Source organism: Pseudorca crassidens, chromosome 13 (genome assembly GCF_039906515.1).
Source record: "Pseudorca crassidens isolate mPseCra1 chromosome 13, mPseCra1.hap1, whole genome shotgun sequence".
In the NCBI taxonomy this organism is placed as follows: domain Eukaryota; kingdom Metazoa; phylum Chordata; class Mammalia; order Artiodactyla; family Delphinidae; genus Pseudorca; species Pseudorca crassidens.
Genome location: NC_090308.1, coordinates 61,339,630 through 61,364,305, shown reverse-complemented (window position 1 = coordinate 61,364,305; position 24,676 = coordinate 61,339,630). Strand labels below are relative to the sequence as shown.

The following is a 24,676-nucleotide window of genomic DNA, read 5'->3' as shown; positions in this document are numbered from 1 at the left end:
TAATGCGAGCGATGGGGAGCAGCTATAAATACAGATGAAGCTTCGCTCACTCGCCTGCTGCTTACTTCCTGCTGTGCGGCCCAGCTCCTAACAGGCTGTGGACTGGTACTGATCTGTGGCCTGGGGGTTGGGGACCCCTGTGTTAGAGGGCCACACATGATTTTATGAGAATATCCTCTTGACCTAGTAGATTTTCTTGGTGTCTATGATGAATTAGCAGTAGAATATTAATTATTCACTCAGAAAATATTTAAATACAATTTTGAATAAAAGGTCCATATTTCTGAATCCCAAAGCTTTCTGTAGGAGTCAATTGATGGGACAGCTAACTGTCCACATGCAATTGGATACTTCATGTACCACAGTTGATGATGTTACCTACACTTGCCCTGATTCCCATTCCACTCTCCAGCCTCTTCCTACCACCACTACCCTTCCCACCCCAAGTTCTGATAGTATTAGTTCATAAGTAACTTAAATAAAAACATAAAAGGGGCCTTGGTATATTTTATGAACACATAACAGCTAATATGCAGTGAGTTAAGTCCCCAGTCAATAGAGGACTCACAAAATAGAATAGCTTTCACAAAGAGTAGGTAAACTTTATGAGAGAAGCCTTTCATGGGGAATTTATTTAAAATTACATTTGCTTACCAGGTATCCCCAAATCTCTCCTAGATTCTTCTTAGATTTTTAAAATTATGAAATATTTTGAAATCTACATTAAAATTTACTTTTGAAATATACTTTAAAATATGAAATACAGGTACCTACAATCCACTTAAAATTTAGTCATATTTGCCTGAGACTTTTTTTCTTGTTTATGTGAATATTTTTTGGTACCTCTTCTAAAACTGTCTGTACTTAATGAGTTGTTGCTATTATTCATATTGTTGCCTTTGTTATTTGGCTTTAAATTCTCTCCTTGCTTTTGATACTTAAAGTTCTCTCTTTCAGCTGTGTTGCATATTAAAACCAAACAGTTTGCAATTACATTTTACTCAGCATCTCTGTGTGGGGCAAGGGGGGCTATCCACATTGATTAGTGCACCCAGTGTTACGTTCACCAGAAGTTTTCTCTTGAAATTTAAAGTAAGGTTCATGTGAAGAATTGGTGCTTTTCCTTTCCTCCTGATAATGGCATCTCAGGCTACACTGACAGAACACTTTCAAAAATAGAATGTATTCTGCACTGGCAACTCAGTCGTGTATTTTGGATGCTAAGTCAGACAGAGAATTTTTAAAGAGGTCAAAATACTCCTTTCTAAAAACTTGGAATGAAAATTAGAAACATATTTCTTTTTAGGGCTTTCTTGTAGAAATGGGGTTATAGTGTTTTCTGGAGCTCCACCAAGAGTTAGGACCAGTGTACAGAAGAATAGGGAAACTCATTTGGGTACAGTTTGGGAAAGCTTTGCATCAATTTGTCCTGACTTTATGAGAATCATTTGCCTATTCTTGGCTGTTTCAGAGCAAAGTCTAGCAACCACATGTCTGGAGTGGAAGAAGAGATTGTTCTACTAAGAGAAATCTTGTCCAGCCACATGCTAAAATCCTGAGTGGCCATAACCCCAACAAAGCCCCAGTAGATGCAAACCTGATATAATCAAAGGGAGAGTTAATGAGCCTAAACCAGGTACCTCCAGTCAGTTAGCATATTCAGACCTGCAGATGAGTATAAGTAGGGGTTATTGCTGAGCTGTTTACAGTAGAAGCTGGAGGGAAAAGAAATCTCAGGTCAGGAGGCAGAGATAGAAGTAGGAAGAGGAATTGTATGGGGACTTTGAATATATGTAGGAAGAAATCAAAATCAAAAGAAATTTTGGAGAAAAGTTTGAGAGAAGCCAAAATCTTCTATTCCTTGGTAAATCCAATCTAAAATTTCCTCATTTTCCTTTTTTAATGCAATAAATATCACTGATACCCAGCTGAAGAATACTTTTGAAGTCAATACTTTCTCATTCTTTTGATACCTCTTTCTGTACTTTTCATGAGCAAATTGCAGGGAATATAAAAGTTAATGTTGCAGAATGAAAATACTTCATATCTTGCAACACATTCTAAATCTATAAAAGCACTTAAAATGTATGTATAAAGCTATGTTTTTAATACATCCTTTTGGAAGCACATTATATTTTTCTAATGAATCATAAAATATCATTGAGAGATAGTACTTTACAGCATATATATGTATTTTCTCCTCTGTGAAATCATAAATGGCAATTTGATAAGTTCTGCTTTTATTGCACTTTTCTCATTTCAAAAGATGATTAAACATACTCAGAGAGTTTATTCTGAAAGAAGCAGGAGTAAAAAAATATTACCACCAAGTTACCACACACATGAATAAACACACACACACAGTGCTTTGTTTCTTATTCAGTCAAAAAAGGATGAATTTTTGGCCACTAGATAATTCAATTAAATATATTTGAAGACTTACTACATGAAATGCGTTGAACTAGGTGCTATAAAAATACACAAGTGAGTGAAAAAAAAGCCTCCCTTACAGGAGCACAAACTCTTTTGAACATATGGACCATAAAATATTATTGAGTAACCCAAGCAGTGTTAGGTAGATAATTAATATAATTACTGACAGCGTATAGCTCTATATCTCTTGGTAGATGGCAAGCTCCTAGGAGACAGACATTTCTTATGAATTGAAGTAGTCTGTAGAAGTCACCCCCACCCCAAATTTTGAATAAATGCATAATCAAATAAAGCCAATCATCATAAAACTAACATATGGAGCAATCTCAACAAACCAAAACCAACCAAAACAACCAGAATGAGAGTTGGTAAATAAAAACACCTGGTTAAGTCAATGTAATTAGTTTTAACTCTGTGGATATATTTGAAGAACGCTGTTTCACATCCCAAGAACCTTTTCAGGTCTATATTAAAAAAGAATATACAATATATCTACTGTCTTTCTCTTCACACACTATTTTTAGACCAACCTGGGCATCTTATAATTAATGTAATGTTTACTGAATCCCTCCTGTTCATTGCTTCAGTTATCCAACACATTCATTGAACACTCTATTAGTTTCCTATGACTGCTGGAACAAATTACTACCAACTTGGTAGCTTAAAAACATACCTGTATTTTTTTGCCGTTCTGGAAGTCAGAAGTCTGAAGTCAATTTCACTGGGCTGAAATCAGGGTGTTGGCATGGTCACTCTCCCTTCGGAGACTTAGGGGAGAATCTGTTTTCTTGCCTTTTCCAGTGTCCAGAGCTGCATTCCTTGCATCTCTTTACTTGTGGCCCCTTCCTCAGTCTTCAAAGTCATCAGCATAGCATTTTGTTTCAATGAACACACTGCCTTTTTCTCTGTCAAATCTCCTTCTGTCTGCCCCCTATAAGGACAGTTGTGATGACAGGACCCACCCAGGTAATCCTTAGCTCCAGATCCTTAATCACATCTGCAAAGTCCCCTTTGCCATATGAAGTAACATTCATAGGTTCAGGGGAGATTAGGACCTAAATATCTTTGGGGGCCATTCATCCTACTACAAGCACCTACTATGTGTTGCATGTAGGAGACACAGCTGTGAGTCAGACATCTCTGTACCTCCACTCATGGAGCTTGATATGATGGAAGGAAGAAAAGATGTACAAGGCACAGACCTGCTTTTTAATTGGGTTTTCTAACAAAAATTTTTTATCAGAGAATAAATGCATGTCTTTTCTTCTTTTCTTTTAAGAGAAATTGCCAGCTACTTCTTATAATAAGCAGGCACAGAAAATCCCCAGCTACTTAGAATAAGCAGGCACAGAAGGATCACCTTATGGCAGATACTGTTGAGAAGAATTACTTGTGGACTCTCATATATAAACAGAGGATGAGTGGGTTCATCTATCTTAGGAAATAGCAGCCTTTTTTTTTTTTTTTTTTTTTTTCCAGTGACTTTGCAAACTGTTCCTTTTTTATGCCAGGAGAGGGTGGTGTTATGGCAGAAGAAAGGTTGGGTCAATTTGGTTAAGGAACCTAAAGCATCCTGGAAAGGAAGAAAGTCAAACACTGATGCCTTAGGAAATGAATCTGTAAAGCTTGGGTTTAAGTGGTGTAAAATTTTCAGTTTGGCTGATTAGGGTATGAAACTAACACACTATCACAATACATGACACTTTCTTCCCTCAAAACACCAAGAGGCTCTGGATCAACCTGTGAAGTAGTTTCCCCACTCAGGAAGTGTCGCATATCCCTGCTGGCCCAGCTTTCAACTAAAGGCATGCATCTGTCTCAACTGCCACCATGCCTGTGAAAGGAACAGGGTGTCCCTCATGAGAGATGGCCCATACCCAGTCACTGGTGCAGTTACATCTAGCAGCACCAGTCAACCAGAGGTGAACATCCTGCCACTTCTGTATGGGAAGGTATGACACTGGAGCTCTCTCCCATCTCCATCACGCAGGAGTGCTGTGATCCGGGCAAGTGCTTGAATCAGAGAATGAAAAGAGCCTTTGTCAAGACATTTGACCAGTCTAGTTGCTGTCTTAGTTTGTCCAGGGATGCTATAACCAAATACCATGGACCAGATGGCTTATAAACATCATTTATTTTTCACAGTTCTGGAGGCTGGAAGTCCAAGATTAAGGTGCCAGTATGGAGAGGTGAGGATCCTCTTCTGGGTTGTAGACTTCTAGTTTTATACTCATATGGCAGAAATGGGCAAGTGATCTCTCTGAAGCCTCTTTTATGAAGGCACTAATCTCATTCATGAGACCTCTGCTCTCATGGCCCCACCTTCTAATAGCATCACCTGGGGAAGCTAAGGAGCTACAGACATATAAACTGGGCGTAGCTAAGCAGATTATTCCAGCCCAAAACTTGAATCTTGAAGAAATGAGACAAATAATGCAGGCAGAATTGAGAAATTATTCATGGTGATATCAACAACTTTGAGGGTTCAGTACATCCCTGAAAGTATCAGTGTCCTAATCTGTACTGTTGTATGAAGCTGTGCTCCCAATTCCCAGCCCTTCTGGGTTCCTATCCATTGCCATTGCCTAAAGGACTAGCCTTCACCTTCATGCTGTACTCTGTAGCTTTTCACATAAAGCCTATCTGTGTTTTAGCTGCCAGATTCAGTTTCTATTCCCTGCAAAAAATAACTCTGACTGATGGGAGTGGAGAGGATGTGGACAGGAACTGAGAAGACATCTCAGGTGAGTGGAGAGAGAATGGCATGATTGCCTCGGAGACTCTAATAAAACCTCCAAGACTGGAGGGGAAAAAAAGACTTGAAATACAGCTGGCCCTCTGTATCTGCAGGTTCCACATCTGCAAATTCACACTCAGGTTGAAAATTATTTTAAAATAATTAAAATTCCAGAAAGTTCCAAAAAGCAGAACTTGAATTTGCTGCACTCCAACAACTATTTAGATAGCACTTACATTGTATTTACAACTATTTATATAGTGTTTACATTGAATTAGGTATTATAAATAATCTAGACATGATTTAAAGTATAAGGGAGGATGTTCTTGGGTTATATGCAAATAGTATGCCATTTTATATAAGGTTCTTGAGCCTCCACAGATCTCAGTATGGGATGTTGGTTCTGGAACCAATGAATCCCCTGCAGATACTGAGGGGCAACTGTATTAAGGAGACAGACAGTAGGACAGTTTGGGGACTAGAGAAAACATATTGGGAAGTAGGGTTAAATAATAATGACTAAGTAACCTAATTTTTCACTCTATTATCACCCCCAAAAATTGTTTGTTGAATTCTGGTTACATGACAACAATTTTTGTTGGCTCCGGACACATAAAGATAAAAATGGCAAAATCTATGTTGTCAAGGAGACACTAGTCTTTTCCAGTGCAGTAGGGAATTTCAGGACACAACCTCCTTTCAGCTTTTAATTTGACCATTTAGATAACTCTCTCTCTCTAGGGCAAATTATTGTCACCCATTTATCAGTTTTAAAAATTGATAGAAATAGAAATCGAGTAATGTTTCCAATCTCATAGAATCCTAGAAGAATGAAAGTAAGGGAGTGTGGGTCCTGAGGGTTGTATTCTCTATTTTAAGAACACATACCTATTTGCTAGTTATTATAAATTTATAAGTTTACTGTGAAAAAATATAATACAGAAAAGAGGGGGTTGAAAATCCATATATGATAACAGAAAGGCTGGTGCTACCAAAATCTGCCTTGCTAGTTACCACTTGACCCAGCTGTCCCTAGGTGCATTATCAACTTGGACTCTCAGAAAACCCTTCTTCCTGGAATACACAGGCCTGCATTAAAATTCTACTGCTACGATTCTAATATTCCTCTTGAAACTGTAATCAAATAGAATAGGGAGCTTAAAGCCTGAAGTGGTATAAACTCACTAGCCAATCAGAAAAGGAACATGCCAAAATGTATCTCTCATGACCAAAAGGACACTGATAGCTCACCTTTTTCCAAATCCCCTATTACTGCAAGAGAAGAAAAGAACTACAAAGACATGCACTAAGTTATGAAACAAAACTGCATGATGCAGAGCTGGGAAATAACACTAGTGCATGGAAGACAAACAGGGGCTTGCTTATATAGAGCACTGATGAGATTGTCCAAACCTAGTCCTCACTCATAGATGGATGCCACAAATGTGTGGTTTCCCAATCTGTCCACAAGCCACAGTGGCATACACTGTGGTTTTCAGTCATCTCCCAGCATAACTGCAGGAGCCCCAGTTTCCTGAAGACTCTATATAGTGTTGTGTTGTGGTGAATTGAAATTAATTAGCTAGGGAAGAGCTTCTCATCTAGGGTGCCATTAATGTGTTACAGGTATGCCAATATATCACTCTTTTGGACCCTAGGATTTACCACATAGGGTCTGGGATAGTCAGAGTCGCAGATCCACCATGTTCACTGCGAGTAGGCTGTTTGCCTCAATGTTTCATGAAAATATGATTTTCTCTGTTTGACAAAATGTGAACAAGGATGGAAAGCACTAGGCAGAACCACCACTCACTAGCCTGTCTAAACCAGTAAGTCTGGGAAAGTCTGGGGACACAATTCAGTCAGTATATACATTGAACCTCAGTAGACCTCTGCCAATTCCATTCCAATTAAATCCAAGTAGGGATTTTTATGGATCTTGGCTGACTCATCTTAAAGTTTATATGAAAAAGTAAAGAGACAAGAATAGCTTAGGAAATTTTAGAGAAGAAACGTAAGGAAGAGGGGCTCGCAAAATGTTTGGATACATAGAGTTGAGTGCATGGTCGTTCATTAAGTTATCTGTACTTTCCTGTGTTTAAAATATTTTGTAATTAAGCGTTAAAACTTTTAGAAGAAAATAAAAGAGAATAGCTTATGGCCTCTGGTTGGGAAGACCCTTGTAAACAAGAAAGCAAAAAGCACAAAATTATAATCTAAAAAATTGTTAAATTCAACTAGCAGTACCTTAAAATATACAGCTTTTGGTCAACAAAAGATACCGTAAAAAGTTGAGAGACAATCCACAAGCTAAGAGAAGCTATTCGTAACACGTATAACTGACAAGAGGGAGTACTTAAGCTTTAAAAATATACAAAGATTATCAACAAATTAATTTTCAAAAACAATCAAGCCGGGCTTCCCTGGTGGCGCAGTGGTTGAGAGTCCGCCTGCTGAGGCAGGGGACATGGGTTCGTGCCCCGGTTCGGGAAGATCCCACATGCCACAGAGCAGCTGGGCCCGATGAGCCATGGCCGCTGAGCCTGCGCTTCCGGAGCCTGTGCTCCGCAACGGGAGAGGCCACAACAGTAAGAGGCCCGCGTACCGCAAAAAAAAAAAAAAAAAAAAAAACAATCAAGCCAACAAAATGAGCCAAAATTGAGAACAGGCATTTCACAGAAACCCAAATAGCCACTAAGCATATAAAGATGCACAATCCTATTAGCAAGGGGGAAAATGCAAATCAAAAGATCAATCAGATGCTACCACCAGGCAAAAGTTTTAAAATCTAACAATAGCGTGGGTGTTATGGATAATGCTGTGCCAGCCTAGTCCACGTGAAATGGATTTGTGTGTAGCTGAATCTCAAAACCTGAATGTGCAGTGAAAAAAGAAGTTAGAGGAAAAGATGTCGTATAACTTACATAAAAATACAGCACCAGGATAGCTATATTTTTAGGGACTTATACATATATAACTTTTCAAAAAAGCAAGTAAAGGAGTAATATAAAACTTAAAATAATAATTATGTCTGGCTGGGAGGGAAAGAGATACTTTTAAAGAGGCCTCTTAAAAGGCTTCAAAAATGCTGGTACTTTTCTGAATCTTCAGGTATGTAGTGGGTACCTGGGTATTCCTTTTATTACTCTTTAAAATGTGCACATATGGGATACATTCACATATGTATATTTCACAATTAAAATTTGTTTAAAAGATCCAGTGAGATTTTAAGGAGAGCCCTTACAAAATCGTTCGCATTAGCAACTTCTAGGCTGTGAGGATTTCCTTGTTACTATGTAACCAAACAAAATAGAGAATTCTCTTGGCTTCTGAGGCTGATGAAAGGTGAAAAACCTTCAGCTGTAACCCCTATTTCAAAGGTTCTTGCTCTTCGCAGCTGCCTCATTGTTCTCAATTATTTCTATAAGTATTCCAACACAAACGTGATTTTATAAATATGTTTGCAAATTAAAAATGTCATCTGTTTACTTTTTAGCTTTCAAGTAAAGTTTCATTTTTTTTTAAAGGGCAAGCGGTTCCTTAATTTAAAAAATTTGAAAACAGCCAGTGTCCTCCAGTTAAAAGCAACTTTTGGACCCCTCACATCAAATACAGCTGTCCTTTATTAGTGAAAGCTTCCCAGCAGAACCTTAGAAAACCAGTTTCTAACAGAGGAATGAGTCATCTCTAGTTGGGAAAAGAGTATGCGAGTCCAGCCCAACTCTACTCTGCGCCTTTTCTCCACTCGTACGAGACGCCCAGAAAATGCTCTCCCTTCTCACCCACACCCCTTCCAGTCCCTCACAGACCCCAGGGGTTTCTGCCTGGAAACCAGAGACCCGCCCACTCAGTGAGCCCCGCCCCATCCCGGCCCCGCCCCTCGGGGCTCCCGGAAAGCTCTGCGAGCGCTCTTCGGGAGGCAGGGCTGCTCGGGCTCGCAGCAGGGCCGCTGTGGGCTCTCTGTACTCCCAGCTTCAACGTCTCGGGCGGCCGAGTCTCTACTGGTGGCTGAATTCCTAGACCCTGGTGAGTGGCTGGAGGATTCTGGGCCCTGCAGATGAGGTTTTGGCCGGTACGGGGGCCACCCCCCAGCGCCTGCGCGCTCACCCGCCAGCCAATCTGCTCGCCTGCAGACGGCCTTTGACCTTGCGCCCCTCCGGCTGGCGGCTGGGGGCTTCAAGCTGCGAGCTGTGGCACCTTGGGACACCCTACTCTGTCACTGTTACCCCTTACTTTGTCTGGGTTAGTTTTATTGCCTTCTATATTACTACTTTATCTCGACCCTGCTGGCGTCGTCTCTGCCACTTCTTTGGGGCGGAACGTCCTGTCGCCTCGGTTTTCCCTTCCCTCCCCAGCAAGCTGGGTATTTCGGGAGTGATGGAAGCCTTTCAGAGCCGTGTCCTTTTGTCCCCAAACTCGGCCTTGAGCCTTGCGGGCAAGTGGGAAGGTCGAGGCCTACCGGGCTTGGGCTATAGCAGGAAGGTGGCGGGCTCCGGTCTCCAGCCGCCCGGCCGTCCGGAGAGGAGAGCGAGGGGGGGGAGGCCGAGGCAGAAATGGGTTTTCCGTTCACCTGTTCACACGTTTGGCGCTATCATCTTAGACTGTTCTCGTTTGCTAAATCGCAGGGTGCAACTCTGCTGGAATAGTATCTTTTCCCATTTTCTAAAGGAGCAAATTGAAATTTAGTCAGTTAGGATAGTTTGTTTTCGCTTCAATGTTGCAAGACCCTGCGGATGAGAGTTAAGGGAAAATGAGGAAGTGCTTAAAAAAATAAATAAAACAAGGGAGGAAAATATTAATTATATGACCTTAAAAAAAGGCAAATTGGACTGGAATGGTTTGATTATGGTAAAGTATTTAGACAATAGTTTGAAAGAAAAATACAAAATAAAATCTAGGTATTGGTAATATTAAGTTACGTTGTTTGCACATCGTTTTCATGACAATGTGTTACTCCCTTCATGTTGAGCTATATGTAAATCATGAAAAAATAGTGTTGTGTAGTGAATCTTGTGGATTTTCAGGCTTTATGCATAAAACATTACCAGAGCTGCTGGCTTTTAGTCACACAATGAATAGTAAGTGTATGATAAGATAATAAGCTTTCTTCAGATTAAATTTGGACTACAGTTTATGAGTAAGTAACAGATAATCGTTGTTTTCTAAATCCATAATCTTTAAATGAAAACATGACCACATGTCAGCAGTTTTCATCTGTCACAAAATTTATGGTGTTGTATTCTCTAAACTTGATTTGTCTAAAATGTTGTAGGAAGGTGGAATAAGATGAGGACAAGAGCTTGAATTCTAGAGCCATACTTCTCAGCTCCTTGCTAGTTGCTTAAACTCAGACAGGTTACTTAGCCATTTGTTAGCCCAGAGACTTGGAAAAAGTTACCAAATGCTTTGTACCTTAGTTCAGTCATCTGTAAAATGGTATTTAAAAGAAGTTCTACATCATAGGTTGTTGGGAAGATTAAAATGGAAAGATGAGATTATGCTTAACTGAATTTCTGTTAACGAAAGGGTACAAGTGTTTACATTAAAACCGACCTAAGCAAGGAACTCGTGGTACAGAAATGGATTTTGAAAGTTCCAGGTGTGTCTTCTAGTGTTAGTTATATTTTTCTACAATGGCTTCTTAGAAAATAATATTAGGAAACAGCTAGAAAAAGAAAAAAGCAACCAGAAATCTGTATAATAATAAATAATTAAAAAGTGAAATCTTTTTGGCTTTTCTGAGTAACAGGGTAGGAGCTAATCCTTTTCGAAATCATAATTGATATCACACTAATTCTGAATCTCTTATATCTCACTAGACCTCCAAGTCAAAAACAATCATTTAAAAGATGAAAAGACCTCCAAATCACCAAACACAAAAACAGAAGCCATCGAGTTTCAAAAGAACGTATTATTTCTATGTATTATTATGTCATGTAAACTGCCTTTGAAGATACTAGATTTTCATTACCCAGTACCTTGAGTATTGAGTACATTACTACTTTGGGAACCTTTACATCTGCAATTAACTTGGATTTTTTTTCTCTGAGGTGACTTCTGAAACTTCTTTCTTTTGTTGAAACCAAATAAGTAGTTCTACCACTCCTTTTCTACTAAAAATCGTTAGACTTGCTAGGCATCTCAAGTTTCATCGTTTTGCTAAGTTGGACATGATAATTTTTATTAAAATGGATTTTTGAAATTATTAGATCTATCTATCTATGATTCTTCCTATATAATATGTTTAGTATAGACTGAACATGTTAACTATATGTATAGTCAGTAGAATCTGTTTATACACATACTGCCCAAATAAATACCAATGTCAAAAACAAAAGGGCCAGAAATTAAATTCTTTAAGCTGAACACTTAATGGCCACTGACTAAATGTAAGACATATTGGGTTCTACTAGAGTGTAAAGGTAAGGACTCTATTTCTGGACCTTATGGAACAATCTAGTAGGGGGTATAATACATTAAATAGCATGAAGCAATACATTAAAAAAGCCAATTTAAAAAGTAGGTAATGGTGTAATAGACTGTATGGGAAAGTGAGTACTTTTCACCCTGGAATCATTGGGAGAGGTATCAGGAAGAGGCAACAGGTCAGCCTTGTCTTGAAGGATTAGAGTAGTATTTCAGAAGTTAGCTATATGGAGAATAGGTATTTAGAGAGAGTAAACTATGTGTTGGTTATTGATTGCTTGCCAGACACCCATCTTTAATAATAATCATCATGAGAATAAATAATTGTTCATATTTATTCAGTGTTACACTAAGCCAGAAATGATTCTAAGGGTTTTATAACATTAACTTATTTCATCTTCACAAAAATCCTCTGAGTGAGGTAATAACTCGTGAAGATGAGAAAAGAAGCCGGGAAAAGATCAAGCCACTTGTATAGGTGAAATGGCTAAAAAAAGGCACAGCTAGAATTTGAACCCAGGCATTTGAACTGCAGAGCCCATGCTTCTAATCACAGTGGTTTGCTGCCTTTATTTAGGTTGAGATGCCTTATTGTTCACTGAGATCAGGAGGTTGGGGTAGAGCCAGTGGATCACCTATAATGATGTGATAAACATTTTAAATGAATGAATTAAATAAAAAGAAAAGAGAAATTAGATTTAGAGGCAAAAGGGGGGGAAATGCGGCTTTTATAAATAGATATTTTGTGTTTTGTGTTCATCCATAGCTCTGAGAAATGAATCTAACAAATAGAAAAATGTCTCAGAACTATTTGTTTCATATATTTCTTCACTTTTCTTTTTTTAAAATCCGATCAGTATTTACATTTGATTAAAACATTACCCTTTTACATTTTATTTCACATACGTTATCTTGCATGATTTACAGAACAACTTTGTCAGAAAACAGAACAGTTAATTTTTTTCTTTTAAGATGATTAAAAAAACTCAGGGTCACACAATTAGGTCAACAAAGCTGATTTGAACTTAGATCTTCAGATTTCAAACTCAGTATTCTTTCCATTATGTATCCTGACTCTTCCATGCATTTCACCCATTCAGCTGATCAACATTTCAAAAATCAATGTCTTACTAATTTCTGAATCTAGTAGTCATTCCTCCCATTCTCTATGATTTGTCAGTATTCATTACCATTGATTATTTCCTCATAAAATACCTACTCCAAACAAACTTTTCTTCCTTATGAAATATTATGTTCTAATTTTAGAAGACAGCATAAGAAAATATCACTGAGTAAATGGTTACCCAGAGGTAATCATTATACATGTTTAAGTACACTTCCTTCCTCTCTGTAGTTGAGATTATATTATATCCATAATTTTTTTTCTACTTAATGGCTTGTCAAAATTCTTACCTTCTTTAAGTAAAGGGAAGGATTTGTTTTTATCTTGACAACTTGGAAATTTTAGGACAGCAAATCATAGAAGCAGGTCAAAATGGTTATCTCATCCTTTATTCCTATGCACAACGCTGTCACGTTCCATACATAGGAATATCACTCCCTGGAGTCCTGCAGTGCAAAGCTTAAGGACTGTATGAGTTGGTCCTTCCCCGAAATAAGCAGGTATTATGTTAAGAGTTCATGTCCTCCAGTTTGCTGGTGATAGTCTTTCTTTTTTCTTTTCCATTTTCAAATAATTTTAGACTTAAAGATTCAAAAGTAATACAAACAACTCGACAATCCCTGTATATTTTTCCTGCAGCTTCACCAAATGGTAATATTTTGCCACATTTGCTTTATCATTACACACACACACACACACACACACACACACTCATATATTACATTGTATATAATTTTACATACATATTATATGTAATATGTGTACATATGCATATATATGCATATATGTATACATATATATATGTAGGTACGTATCTGTGTATGTGAGTATCTTAATATGTTGTCTGATGTATCTTTGTGATTAGATCTGTATTAATACTAACAGAAATACCACAGCAGTGATTCTGTGTTCTTCTTAGAGCATCCACTCTGTAGACTCAAGATATCTACTTATTCAAAATTAACTGCTGAAGTTAATTTTGATCACTTGTTTAAGGTGGTGTCTGCTAGGTTCTGCACTGTTAAGTTACTATGTCTCTCTTTGTAGTTAATTGGATATCTTTTGGGGGGGAGATGCTTTGCCAATATGTAGATACCCTGTTTCTCATAAACCCTGCTTCTTTTAACCCCTCATTTAATATCCATTAATGATTCTTCCTTGACACAGTTATGGTAGTAGCCAAATAGTGATAGTCCAATTACATTATTCCATCTAAATTTATTAGTTGGTATTCTAAAATGTCTTCTTTATTCCATTTATTTATTTTTACATTTTAAAAATGTCAGTATAGATTCATGAATTCTTATTTTAATGTCTATAATTTATTATTCTTCGTCATTATTTTGATGCTGAAACTGTCCCAGATTTAGTCGGTAGTTGCCCCTTCAAGCTGACTCCTGTGTCCTATGGACATGTCTCTACAGTTTTTGACTACTTCCTGATTTTCTGGCAAGATGTCCCAAGCTCATCTTGTACTTTCTCGGCCACATTCTTGGAATCAACCTGGTTCTATCAAGTAGACAGGGCTACATACAATTCAGAGTCTTGTCATCAGATGTGTTTATTGCTGCCAGGATTTCTTTGGTTCTGTACTCTCTCAGTGGACAGAGCTAGGAAATAGATTGCATGTATTTATATGTGTACACACCCACCTACCCACACACACACTCCTATTTATTAATCTTTTAAAAGCCATACATCCATACTGATACTGCCAGTTGCAATCTGACAACACAAGTTTTGTTTTAGCCTCCCACTTCCTACATTTGTAACTCACTTTTTTTTTTGTCAGTGAAAAACCTGGGCCCCATTTCACAGCATATATTGCTTATTTTTACAATATACGTTAAGTATTTTAAGAATTGCTAATCTGTTTCATAGCAAAAAATAACCCACTTACTAACTGGAGTTTAACATTAAATATTTTTTGTTTGTTTTGAATATGTGACATATAATGTGGCTCAAAAAGACAAAACTGCATAAAATGTTATACTCTGAGAAGAGTTACGTCCATTCCCCACCCTCTACCCCATTTTCATCTCCCCTTATTTTCCACCCAGTTTCTAACTCTGTAGATAATCAACCTTATTAGAATCTTGTTTTTCTATGTTTATTTTGCTCACTTGAGAAAATGTATTTTTTCTTACTTGCATTTTGCTTTTTTCATTTAGCCAGTATATCCAGAAAAACACTTTCCGTCATCTCAAAGAGCTCTTCCTCATTTTTTTCTGAATACTCAACATTTTACAATTACAAACAATGCTGTATATGAACTTATGTACTTACTATTGGTTGTGTATTTTCAAGGTAAATTCCATGAAGTAGCATTGCTGAGTCAAAAGGAAAATGGATGTGTAATTTTTTTAGATATTGCCAATCCCCAAAAAATGTTGTACAAATTTGCATTCATTAGCAATGCATAGGAGTGCTTCTCACTGTCTTGCCAACAGGATGTAGTTTCATACTTTTTATTTTTTGCCAATCTCATAGATAAGAAATGATACCTTTGTGAGGTTTTAATTTACATTTTTCTAGTTTTGAGTGACACAGAAGATCTTGCAAATATTTTCATTCAGTTTGTCAGTTGTCCTTTCACTTTATTTTATAGTGCTTTTGATATATATATTTAAAAATTAATGTAGTTAAATTAATCTGTTTTTTATTTATTGCATCTGAATTTTGAGTCATAAGTATAGAAAACCTTTCACTATACTAAGGATATAAGGGAATTCAGGTGGGATTATATAAGTATTTGAATGATTCTAGCCCTAAAACTTAATTTTTCTTTGGGAGATTAGGGTAGGAAATGAGGGGGGCGGTTATTTAAAACCTCTGATTCAAAAGTAGCTGCAGAGAAGCTGAGAATTAAGTAGAAAGCGGCAGCTGAGAAAATGAATAGAGCTTTTGGTAGTTTCATGGCTCTTTGGGGACCAAAATTGGAATTCAGGGCCCTTCCAAAGCCCATCCTAGAGGAGGGATCTTGATAAATACCTGTGACTTTGATATCAGAACCCATGAGTATAAAGGAGTAAAGATGAATCAGAAATACACCAATCTTCGGAAGGACTTATAACTAGTTTTGAAGATTTCAATCTCTGATTATATTAAGATAATCTTCCTCTACCCTAGAAGTCTTCAAGAAGCAAAAATAAGCTTTCTCGGAAGGAAAATAATATATAGAGCCTCACTTTGTCTCTGAAAATTTTCATATATGATGTCTGGAATTCAGTAAAAAAATAACCTAGCCTATAAAAAAAAGAGTTACTGTACAGATATTAAGAGGAAAAAACCAAACAGGCAATAGAAACAGAATCCTAAGATTTCAGATTCAGGTTATTAGAGGTGGACTTTAAATAAATGGGATTAAAAAATTCAAGGAGTTAAAAAAGAAGATGGAAAATTTTAGCAGAGAACTGATATCTCTAAGAAGAGTCAAATGAAAATTCTATGACTAAAATTATAACTGAAATTAATTAATCACTGCTGGAGAGAATCAGGAAACTGAAAATAGTTCAGAAGTAAATATTCAGACAACCATGGAGAGACAAAAGGAGGAAAATTTTAAAAAATATTGAAGAAACACATGGGACATAAAATTGTGATGTGTGTAATGTATTCCATAATGAGAGATGAGAGAGCAAGAGAGCAATAATTGAGCAAAAGCAGTATTTGAAGAGATAATGTTCAAGAGTTTTACAAAACTAAGGAAAGATACCAACCCAGAGATTGAAGAGGCACTTTGAACCTCAAGCAAGATAAAAGTTAAGAGAACCGTACTACTATATATTCCATAGGAAAACAGCTGAAAACCAAAGATGAAGAGAAAAAATATTAAAAGCAACCAGAGAAAAAGAAAATATATTATCCTTAAAGGAATAAAGAGAAAAAATAATAGTTGGATTTTCATCATAAACAATCAAAGACAAGATAAGGCTGGTGCTGAAAGAAAATAATTACGAATATAGAAGTGTATACATAAAAAGTCCAAGTGAAGGCAAAATAAAGATACTTTCAAACAAAGTAATATGAAAAGAGTATCAGCAGACCAACACCAAAGACCCTATTAAAGGGAATTATTTCTTCATCCTAAGGGAGATTATTTTAAATGGAAATATGGAGCAAGTGAAGAACAAAGGAAAGGGTGAATATAATGAACATTGACTGTACAGAACAATATAATATCTGGAGGGGTATAAGGTATATGTAAAAAAATAAAATATACCAAAATAGGAGCCAAAAGTTGGGGCAGGGATAAAGGAAACAAAATCTTCTAAGAGTGCTTTCATTGTTTAAGAAACGGTAAAGTTCTAATTCATACTGGATTTTGACAAGTGAGAGTACATGCTTGTAATCACTAAGATAACTAAATTAATAGCAAAGAGATTGTATGATTAACAAGGAAATAGGGAAGAATGTAACAATTAAAAAGAAGATAAGAGGGCTTCCCTGGTGGCGCAGTGGTTGAGAGTCCGCCTGCCGATGCAGGGAACGCGAGTTCGTGCTCCAGTCCAGGAGGATCCCGTGTGCCACGGAGTGGCTGGGCCTGTGGGCCGTGGCCGCTGGGCCTGCATGTCTGGAGCCTGTGCTCCGCAACGGGAGGGGCACGGCGGTGAGAGGCCCGCGTACCACAAAAAAAAAAAAAAAGGTAAGAGAGAAATTAGGGCCAGTAAGAAGGAATCCAAAAGGAAAGCAAGTAGAAGGGTAAGGGTAGATTTAAGGATAAAAGTAGGAAGTAGATTTAAAGCTGTAGTATCCATATTTGTAGAATTGTAAATGTGCTGAATACTATAATTATTGGACAGAGACTATCAGATTAGATTAAAACCAACAATAACAATAAAGCAATGTCATATTTAAAAAAAAAACTAGTCTTTAAGGTGACAGGTGATAAAAATGTATTTTGTGCCAACATGAACCCAATAAAATATGTTATAGCTATATTAATATTAGAGTGGAATTTAAGTCAAAACCTATCAGTAGAGAAGGGAAGGAACATTTCATTATAAAACAAGATTTAATACTTCAGGAAAATATAACTCCTAAATTTGTCTCCACATAATAACATCAGTGACAATTATATAATGTAAGCAGTTATAGACATGGCATAATGATAGTGGGGGATTTTTAACACAAGTAGAAGAAAGATGAGTGAGAATATGAAAAATATAACGCACATGCTTAGTGTATTTGGTTTGGTAGACATATGTAGAACTCAGTAACCACTAGCTGCCTAATATATATTCCTTTCTGGTGCATATGGGATACTTAACAAAATTGTTCATAGGTTGAGCCTTAAAGCAAGTCTCAACATATTTCAAAGGGTTGAAATCACACTGGAAAGATTTTCAGTTAACTCACACTAGAAATCAATAACAAAAAGATATAAATTTATTTATTTATAAAATTTTAAAATAAATCTAAGTAGCTGAAGCTCATTTTCAGGACAAAGCCTCATATTGAAGAGGAACTTCTGGAAATAACTTTCAAATTGAGCAGGGTAGGAACAAAATAAAAGTGAGGGAAATAAAAAATTCCAGGTAAATGTGGGAATGGAGTAAACCCCAACTGATCTCGGAAAAAAATTCAAGGCCATATTAAAACTTCGCAAAAACAACAGAAGAATGATTGCTAGAGTTGTGAAGCTAGAAAAACTATCATGATTGAACATTCATTTCAAACATTAAGGAAAATTATTTCATGTAATATTTAGCAACAAAAAAAATAATTTGAGTCAAATTCCATGCAAAGTCATTATGGGCAAAAAAGTTAAACTTGTAAATACTTGAAGCATGCCAGAGAACCATGTTCATAAATATATAACAACTGTAACTTAATATTTAAATACAAGTAAACAAAGTAATTATGTGAGATATGAATGAACAAGTAAATTACAATTATGAAAACTCAGAAATGAGAGAATATTAAGATAATTAAAATCGACAAAATTCATATTCCTATCTGAAGACTAGAAGACAAACATAACAGATAATGCCATATGAGAAATAGAGGGTAACAAGACACTTAAAAAATCAAAATTAAATGAAGAAAGAGGTGAAAAAAAGAAGGTGCAGTTGTAAAAATTCAGCAAAGATTCAATAAAAGTAATAGCACTTCTTGAAGAAGTAAAGCAAAGCAGTGAAACAATACTAAAGTTAAAATTGGAAATATTTGCTGACATAAAACAGTAGATGTTACTAGGTTAATTTCTTAATAGGAAGATAAAGGATTTCTTATGTGATTGATTCTGTTTTCTCTACAAAGTATAGGACATGTCTATCTGAAGAGAATAAAGGAAATTGGTGATTTAGTAGCACGTTTGATGAAAAATGAGAAGGAATGAAATAATTCTTTGAGGTTAGAAAAGTGAAAGTACTGGGGTATAGTAATAGGCTTGTTAAGCCATCTTGAATGTCCGAAATTTATGGTCATAAATTCAGAGTGAAAAGTCAACATGGTGTGTGTTTTTCTCCAATATCATTATGTAATTCTGGATCAAGGTCAAGCCAGGCATCATTTATTTGAGGTTCTACCAGATAAGTATTAAGGAAGGAGAGAAGTAAAGGAAGTTAAGGGTACAGTTGTCCTTTAGTATCCGTGAGGGGGCTGGGATTGGTTCCAGGACCCACGTAGATACTAAAATCTGTGGATGCTCAAATTCCTTATGTAAAGTGGCATAGTACAGTTTGCCCTCTGTATCTGTGGGTTCCTCTTCTGTGGATTCAAACAACCTGTGGATATGGAGGACCTACTGTTTTGCAAATGAGGAATTTCAGTGCTGAACTATGGCCTATAAACTGCTTCACTAGAGACAAAACATGAAGAAAAAAAGTGGTACTGGGCTTCCCTGGTGGCGCAGTGGTTGGGAATCTGCCTGCCGATGCAGGGGACATGGGTTCTTGCCCCGGTCCAGGAGGATCCCACATGCTGCGGAGCGGCTGGGCCCGTGAGCCATGGCCGCTGAGCCTGCTCGTCCGGAGGCTGTGCTCCGCAACGGGAGAGGCCACAGCAGTGAGAGGCCAGCATACCGCAAAAAAAAAAAAAAAAAAAAAAGTGATAGTGAAAAAGTGGTAGAATCAGTGGATTAGACATCTCAAAAAGGTAAAGGAATTGACTGCGTGGGAGTACTGAAGTAGAGAGGCTCAAAGCATGGAAGGGTATGTGTAGAAAATGGAAAAAAATGAAATAATGGTTTTGATTGAAAATGACGAGATCAAGATTATGAGTATGACACCTGAGTTGGTGAAATGCGGTGGAAGAACAGGTCATTAGAAGTGAGGTAGTCAAAGAATAAGTTTTTGAAATTCCATTTAATGACTAGGTCTTTAATATACTCAAATATTTCCTTTTTAAATATGAACTCTTCATTTTATATTTATATTTAGAAAATTTTAGTCTCTCTATATGGAGTGTTTCCTTTCTATAGTCAGTATATGTAAAATCTGTCCAAATGATGAAGAATATATTCATTTTCTTAAATTCTTAAAATCTTGGTCTGACAAAAATGCAATTGTGATATTTCTGAATACATACTGCTGTTCAGTCTAGCCATATGTAGATTCTTTTGTATAAAGATTTGATTATATAGTTAATGTCATAATGCACTTTAAAATTTTGCAGTGTAACACTTTATGGAGTTTAGTTTTCCTTTTGAATATATTGGAAAATATTGTTAATGCCACTTATTAATTACCGGTTTTCAATAAATTACAGCTAAACATTTACCATTTTGGAATTTAAAGTATGACATCATGGCAAAGTTTCGAAGAAGGACTTGTATCACTTTGTCACTTTTTATTCTATTTATTTTCTCTCTGATGATGGGTTTAAAAATGCTGAGACCACATAAAGCTGCTTTTGGAGATCCTTTTGGACTTGACCTTCTTCCAGAAATTCGGCAACAAACTCCTCATTTGGTAAAAACTTTTGATTCCCAAAAGAGTGACAGAATCGACAGTGATACAAACGTCAAGAATTTAAAAAGTGTTGAAATCACTATGAAACCTTCCAAAGCCTCTGAACCTTACCCAGAAGAACTGCCACCTCGGAATTATTTTTTACATGTATTTTATTACAGCTGGTATGGAAATCCACAATTTGATGGTAAATATATACATTGGAACCATCCAATCCTCTCGCATTGGGACCTTAGAATAGCCAAGAAATATCCACAAGGGAAACACAACCCCCCAGATGACATTGGCTCCAGCTTTTACCCTGAGTTGGGAAGTTACAGCTCTCGGGATCCTTATGTCATTGAAACGCACATGAAACAAATGTACTCAGCTTCAATTGGTAATTATTTTACCTGTGTGTTTAAATATGTGTGTGTATGTATGTGAGTGTGTATGTATATGTATGTGAGTTTGTATAAATTTTTTATAGAACATTAATTACTAATTAGTCTTCACATGGTTGTTAATTATAATTTTAAACTTACATACCATAAATTAAAGTGTTGTTAAGCATCTTTTAACATGTTAACACTAACATTTCTGGATATAATATTTTTATTCTAATTTAATACTAATTTTATTTCTAATTTAATACTCCTTCTGAATTTCATTAAATTATGATTGACATAAGCTTCAATGAATTCTCTCACTTTGAGGTACATCTGTTTAAATATCACCCCAATCATGAAGTAAAATATTCTATAGCTTCCCTTATTCAGCCCTCCCTACATTCCAGGAAACTACGTATCTTATTTTTATCACTGTAGAGTAGTAGTTGTAAATGTTCTATTATTATATAAAAATAGAATCATCAGACAGTTATGTGTGTGTGTGGCGTGGGGGGGAGCCTTTTGCTCAGTATGCTGTTTTGAAATTTACCCATGTTGTTGACTCTATCAGTAGTTTAGTCATTATTATTGCTTAATAGTATTCCATTGTATGATTATAGCAAGTTGTTTCTGCATTCATCTTGATGCACATTTGTGATATTTCATACTTTAGGCATGTAGCATAGAATTTGGTCTTTTTTTGTTTGTTTTTTAAACTAGTCTGACAAACTCTTATATTTTAACTCCTGTTTATTTCATTTATATTTAATGTAATACTGATATGGTTGATTTTAAATGTTTCATTTTGCTATTTGTTTTCTGTTTCTCTCTGTTCTATTCCTTTTCCTGCTTTTTTCTGCCTTTACTTGTATTGAAAATGTTTATTCCATCTTATATTCTCTTTTGGCTTATTAGATATATTCCTTCATTTTATTTATTTTATGATTGCTCTGACGTTTACAACATGCCTCTTTAACTTAATTGTTGGGAAGTCACAAATTATTCTTATTGTTGTCCCCCCCTTCCTCTCAACTTTCTCTTCCCTCTAACTTCTGGCACTCCAATTACACATATTTACATGTTGTCCCACAAGTAAATAATATGAAAAAAATGTGTAATTGGGTGTCTGAAAATTCTTCAATTTATTAATATACCCTTTATAAAACTCTCCCTGTTTTGGTTCCCTCTGTCTTGTTAGTGTCTCTAGCACTAGGGCCACAAGAAGAAATTGGGTATTCTAACATTTTTCTGACTCTTCAGAAGGTGCCAACTCACCGTTGAGCTGATATGGGTATAGAGACATGCAAGACTTTTTCATGAACAAAACAATATAAAGTCCTGTGAATCTACATCAACTATGTGCAAGGTGACTTGTTTTTCTTTTGTGGAGTAATTGGTTACTTTTCAACTATTTTTTGAAAATCTAACATTCTAGTATATATTTATAGCTCTAGTTTCTATGTTGTATGACAAAATATGACATAAAATAGGATTGGTAAATTGAGAGAGCATTGACTGCTCTGTGTGTATGTATCTGCCTCTATTTACAATTTACTTTTGGAGGATCTTTCAAAAGACTTTTTTCCTATTTTCTACAAAGTATTTGTATCACATTCAAGTCATTTTTATTATTTCAAGATTGATTTGTTTATGGCTATGAAAGTATACAATGAGGGTTTTTTTAAATCTCAGATGTATAACTTACATGTACACATACTCATAACACATATAACTATTATATATAAATATATAAATGACATACTGCATATTTTATAATTTTAATTGTGATTAGGAAGAGTTTCAGTTCATATTTAGACTTATGCCTAACATTTATAAAGATCTTCCCCCATATATTATTTACTGCTATATAATTTTTTGAACATGAAATGTTTTAAAACATTGTCAACAGTACAATTTTAATTTTAAGTGTTGACAGTCACACTATTGATGCAAATATTTTATTTCTTTGGTTGATTTTCCACTGGGGAACACCTAACACTTGTGAATAATAAAAGTGACATTACAGTCTATCTGTAAATAAATTATTTCCTTATCAGTTAAATATTGAATTATACTCATTTTATTGAGAAATAACTGACATATAATGTTATATAGGTTTAAGATGTGTAGGATATTGATTTTATATATTTATATTTCAGTATGATTGCCATTATAGCGTTAGCTAAAACCTCTATCACATCCCCTAATTATCATTTCTTTAGTGATGGGAATAATTAACACATAGACTCTTAGTAAGTTTCATGTTTATGATTCAGTTTTGTTGTCTATAATCATTGTACTGTGTATTGTATCTCCACGTCTTAATTTATATACTAGTTGCAAGTGTGTACCTTAAACAGTATATCTCCCATTTCCCCACTTCTGATCCCCTAGTAACCACCCTTCCATTCTGTTTCCTTGTGTTCAATATTTTTTTTATATTCCACATATAAGAGATAATTTGTAATATTTGTCTTTCTGTGTCTGACTTATCTCACTTAGCATAAATCCTCACTATCCATCATGTTGTTGCAAATGGTAGGATTTCCTTTTTGCTTGTAGCAAAATATCCATTTCCATATATATATAATGGAATATATATACACACACCACATTTACTCATTGGTGGACACTTAGGTTGTTTTTGTACATTGGTTATTGTGAATAATGCTGCATTAAACTTGGTAGTGCACGTATCACTTTACTAACCTGTTTTCATTTCCTTTGGATATATTCCCAGAAGTCAGATTGCTACATCATGTGGTAGTTCTGTTTGTAATTTTTTGAGGAATTCCTGTACTCTTCTCCATAGTGACTAAACTGTTTATAGTCCCAACAGCTGTGCACAAGAGTTCCCTTTTTCCCCCACATCTTCACCAACACTTGTCACTCTTGTTTTCTTGGTGATAGCTATTGATACAGCTGTGAAAGGATATCTCACTGTGGTTTTGATCTGATCTTTATGATTTCTTTCCTTCTGCTAACTTTGGGGTTTTTTTGTTCTTCTTTCTCTAGTTGCTTTAGGTGTAAGGTTTATTTGCGATGTTTCTTGTTTCTTGAAGTAGGATTGTATTGCTATAAACTTCCCTCTTAGAACTGCTTTTACTGCATCCCATAGGTTTTGGGTCATCGTGGTTTCATTGTCATTTGTTTCTAGGTATTTTTTGATGTTCTCTTTGATTTCTTCAGTGATCTCTTGGTTATTAAGTAGTGTATTGTTTAGCCTCCATGTGTTTGTATTTTTTCCTATAGTTGATATCTAGTCTCATAGCATTGTGGTCGGAAAAGATACTTGATACAATTTCAATTTTCTTACATTTAACAAGGCTTGATTTGTGACCCAAGATATGATCTATCCTGGAGAATGTCCCATGAGCACTTGAGGGGAAAGTGTATTCTGTTGTTTTTGGATGGAATGTCCTATAAATATCAATTAAGTCCATTTGTTTAATGTATCATTTACAGCTTGTGTTTCCTTATTTTCATTTTGGATGATCTGACCATTGGTGAAAGTGGGGTGTTAAAAGTCCCCTACTATTATTGTGTTACTGTCGATTTCCCCTTTTATGGCTGTTAGCATTTGCCTTATGTATTGAGGTGCTTCTATGTTGGGTTCATAAATATTTACAATTGTTATATCTTCTTCTTGGATCGATCCCTTGATTATTATGTAGTG

General features: G+C 36.0%; 1 protein-coding gene across 2 annotated transcripts in view; it reads left to right on the top strand.

Annotated features, from left to right (window-relative positions):
* The first annotated feature begins 9,033 nt into the window (after nucleotides 1-9,033).
* MANEA (mannosidase endo-alpha) overlaps nucleotides 9,034-24,676 on the top strand; it is a 79,585-nt gene continuing 63,942 nt past the window's right edge. The window contains exons 1-2 of one of the 2 annotated variants that reach the window (XM_067702550.1): nucleotides 9,034-9,196; nucleotides 20,430-21,011. In XM_067702550.1, coding sequence (XP_067558651.1) covers nucleotides 20,468-21,011 — 544 coding nt within the window. In that variant the 5' untranslated portion in view covers nucleotides 9,034-9,196; nucleotides 20,430-20,467. The remainder of the gene's footprint in view (nucleotides 9,197-20,429; nucleotides 21,012-24,676) is intronic. The other variant, XM_067702549.1, reaches the window with a different exon arrangement.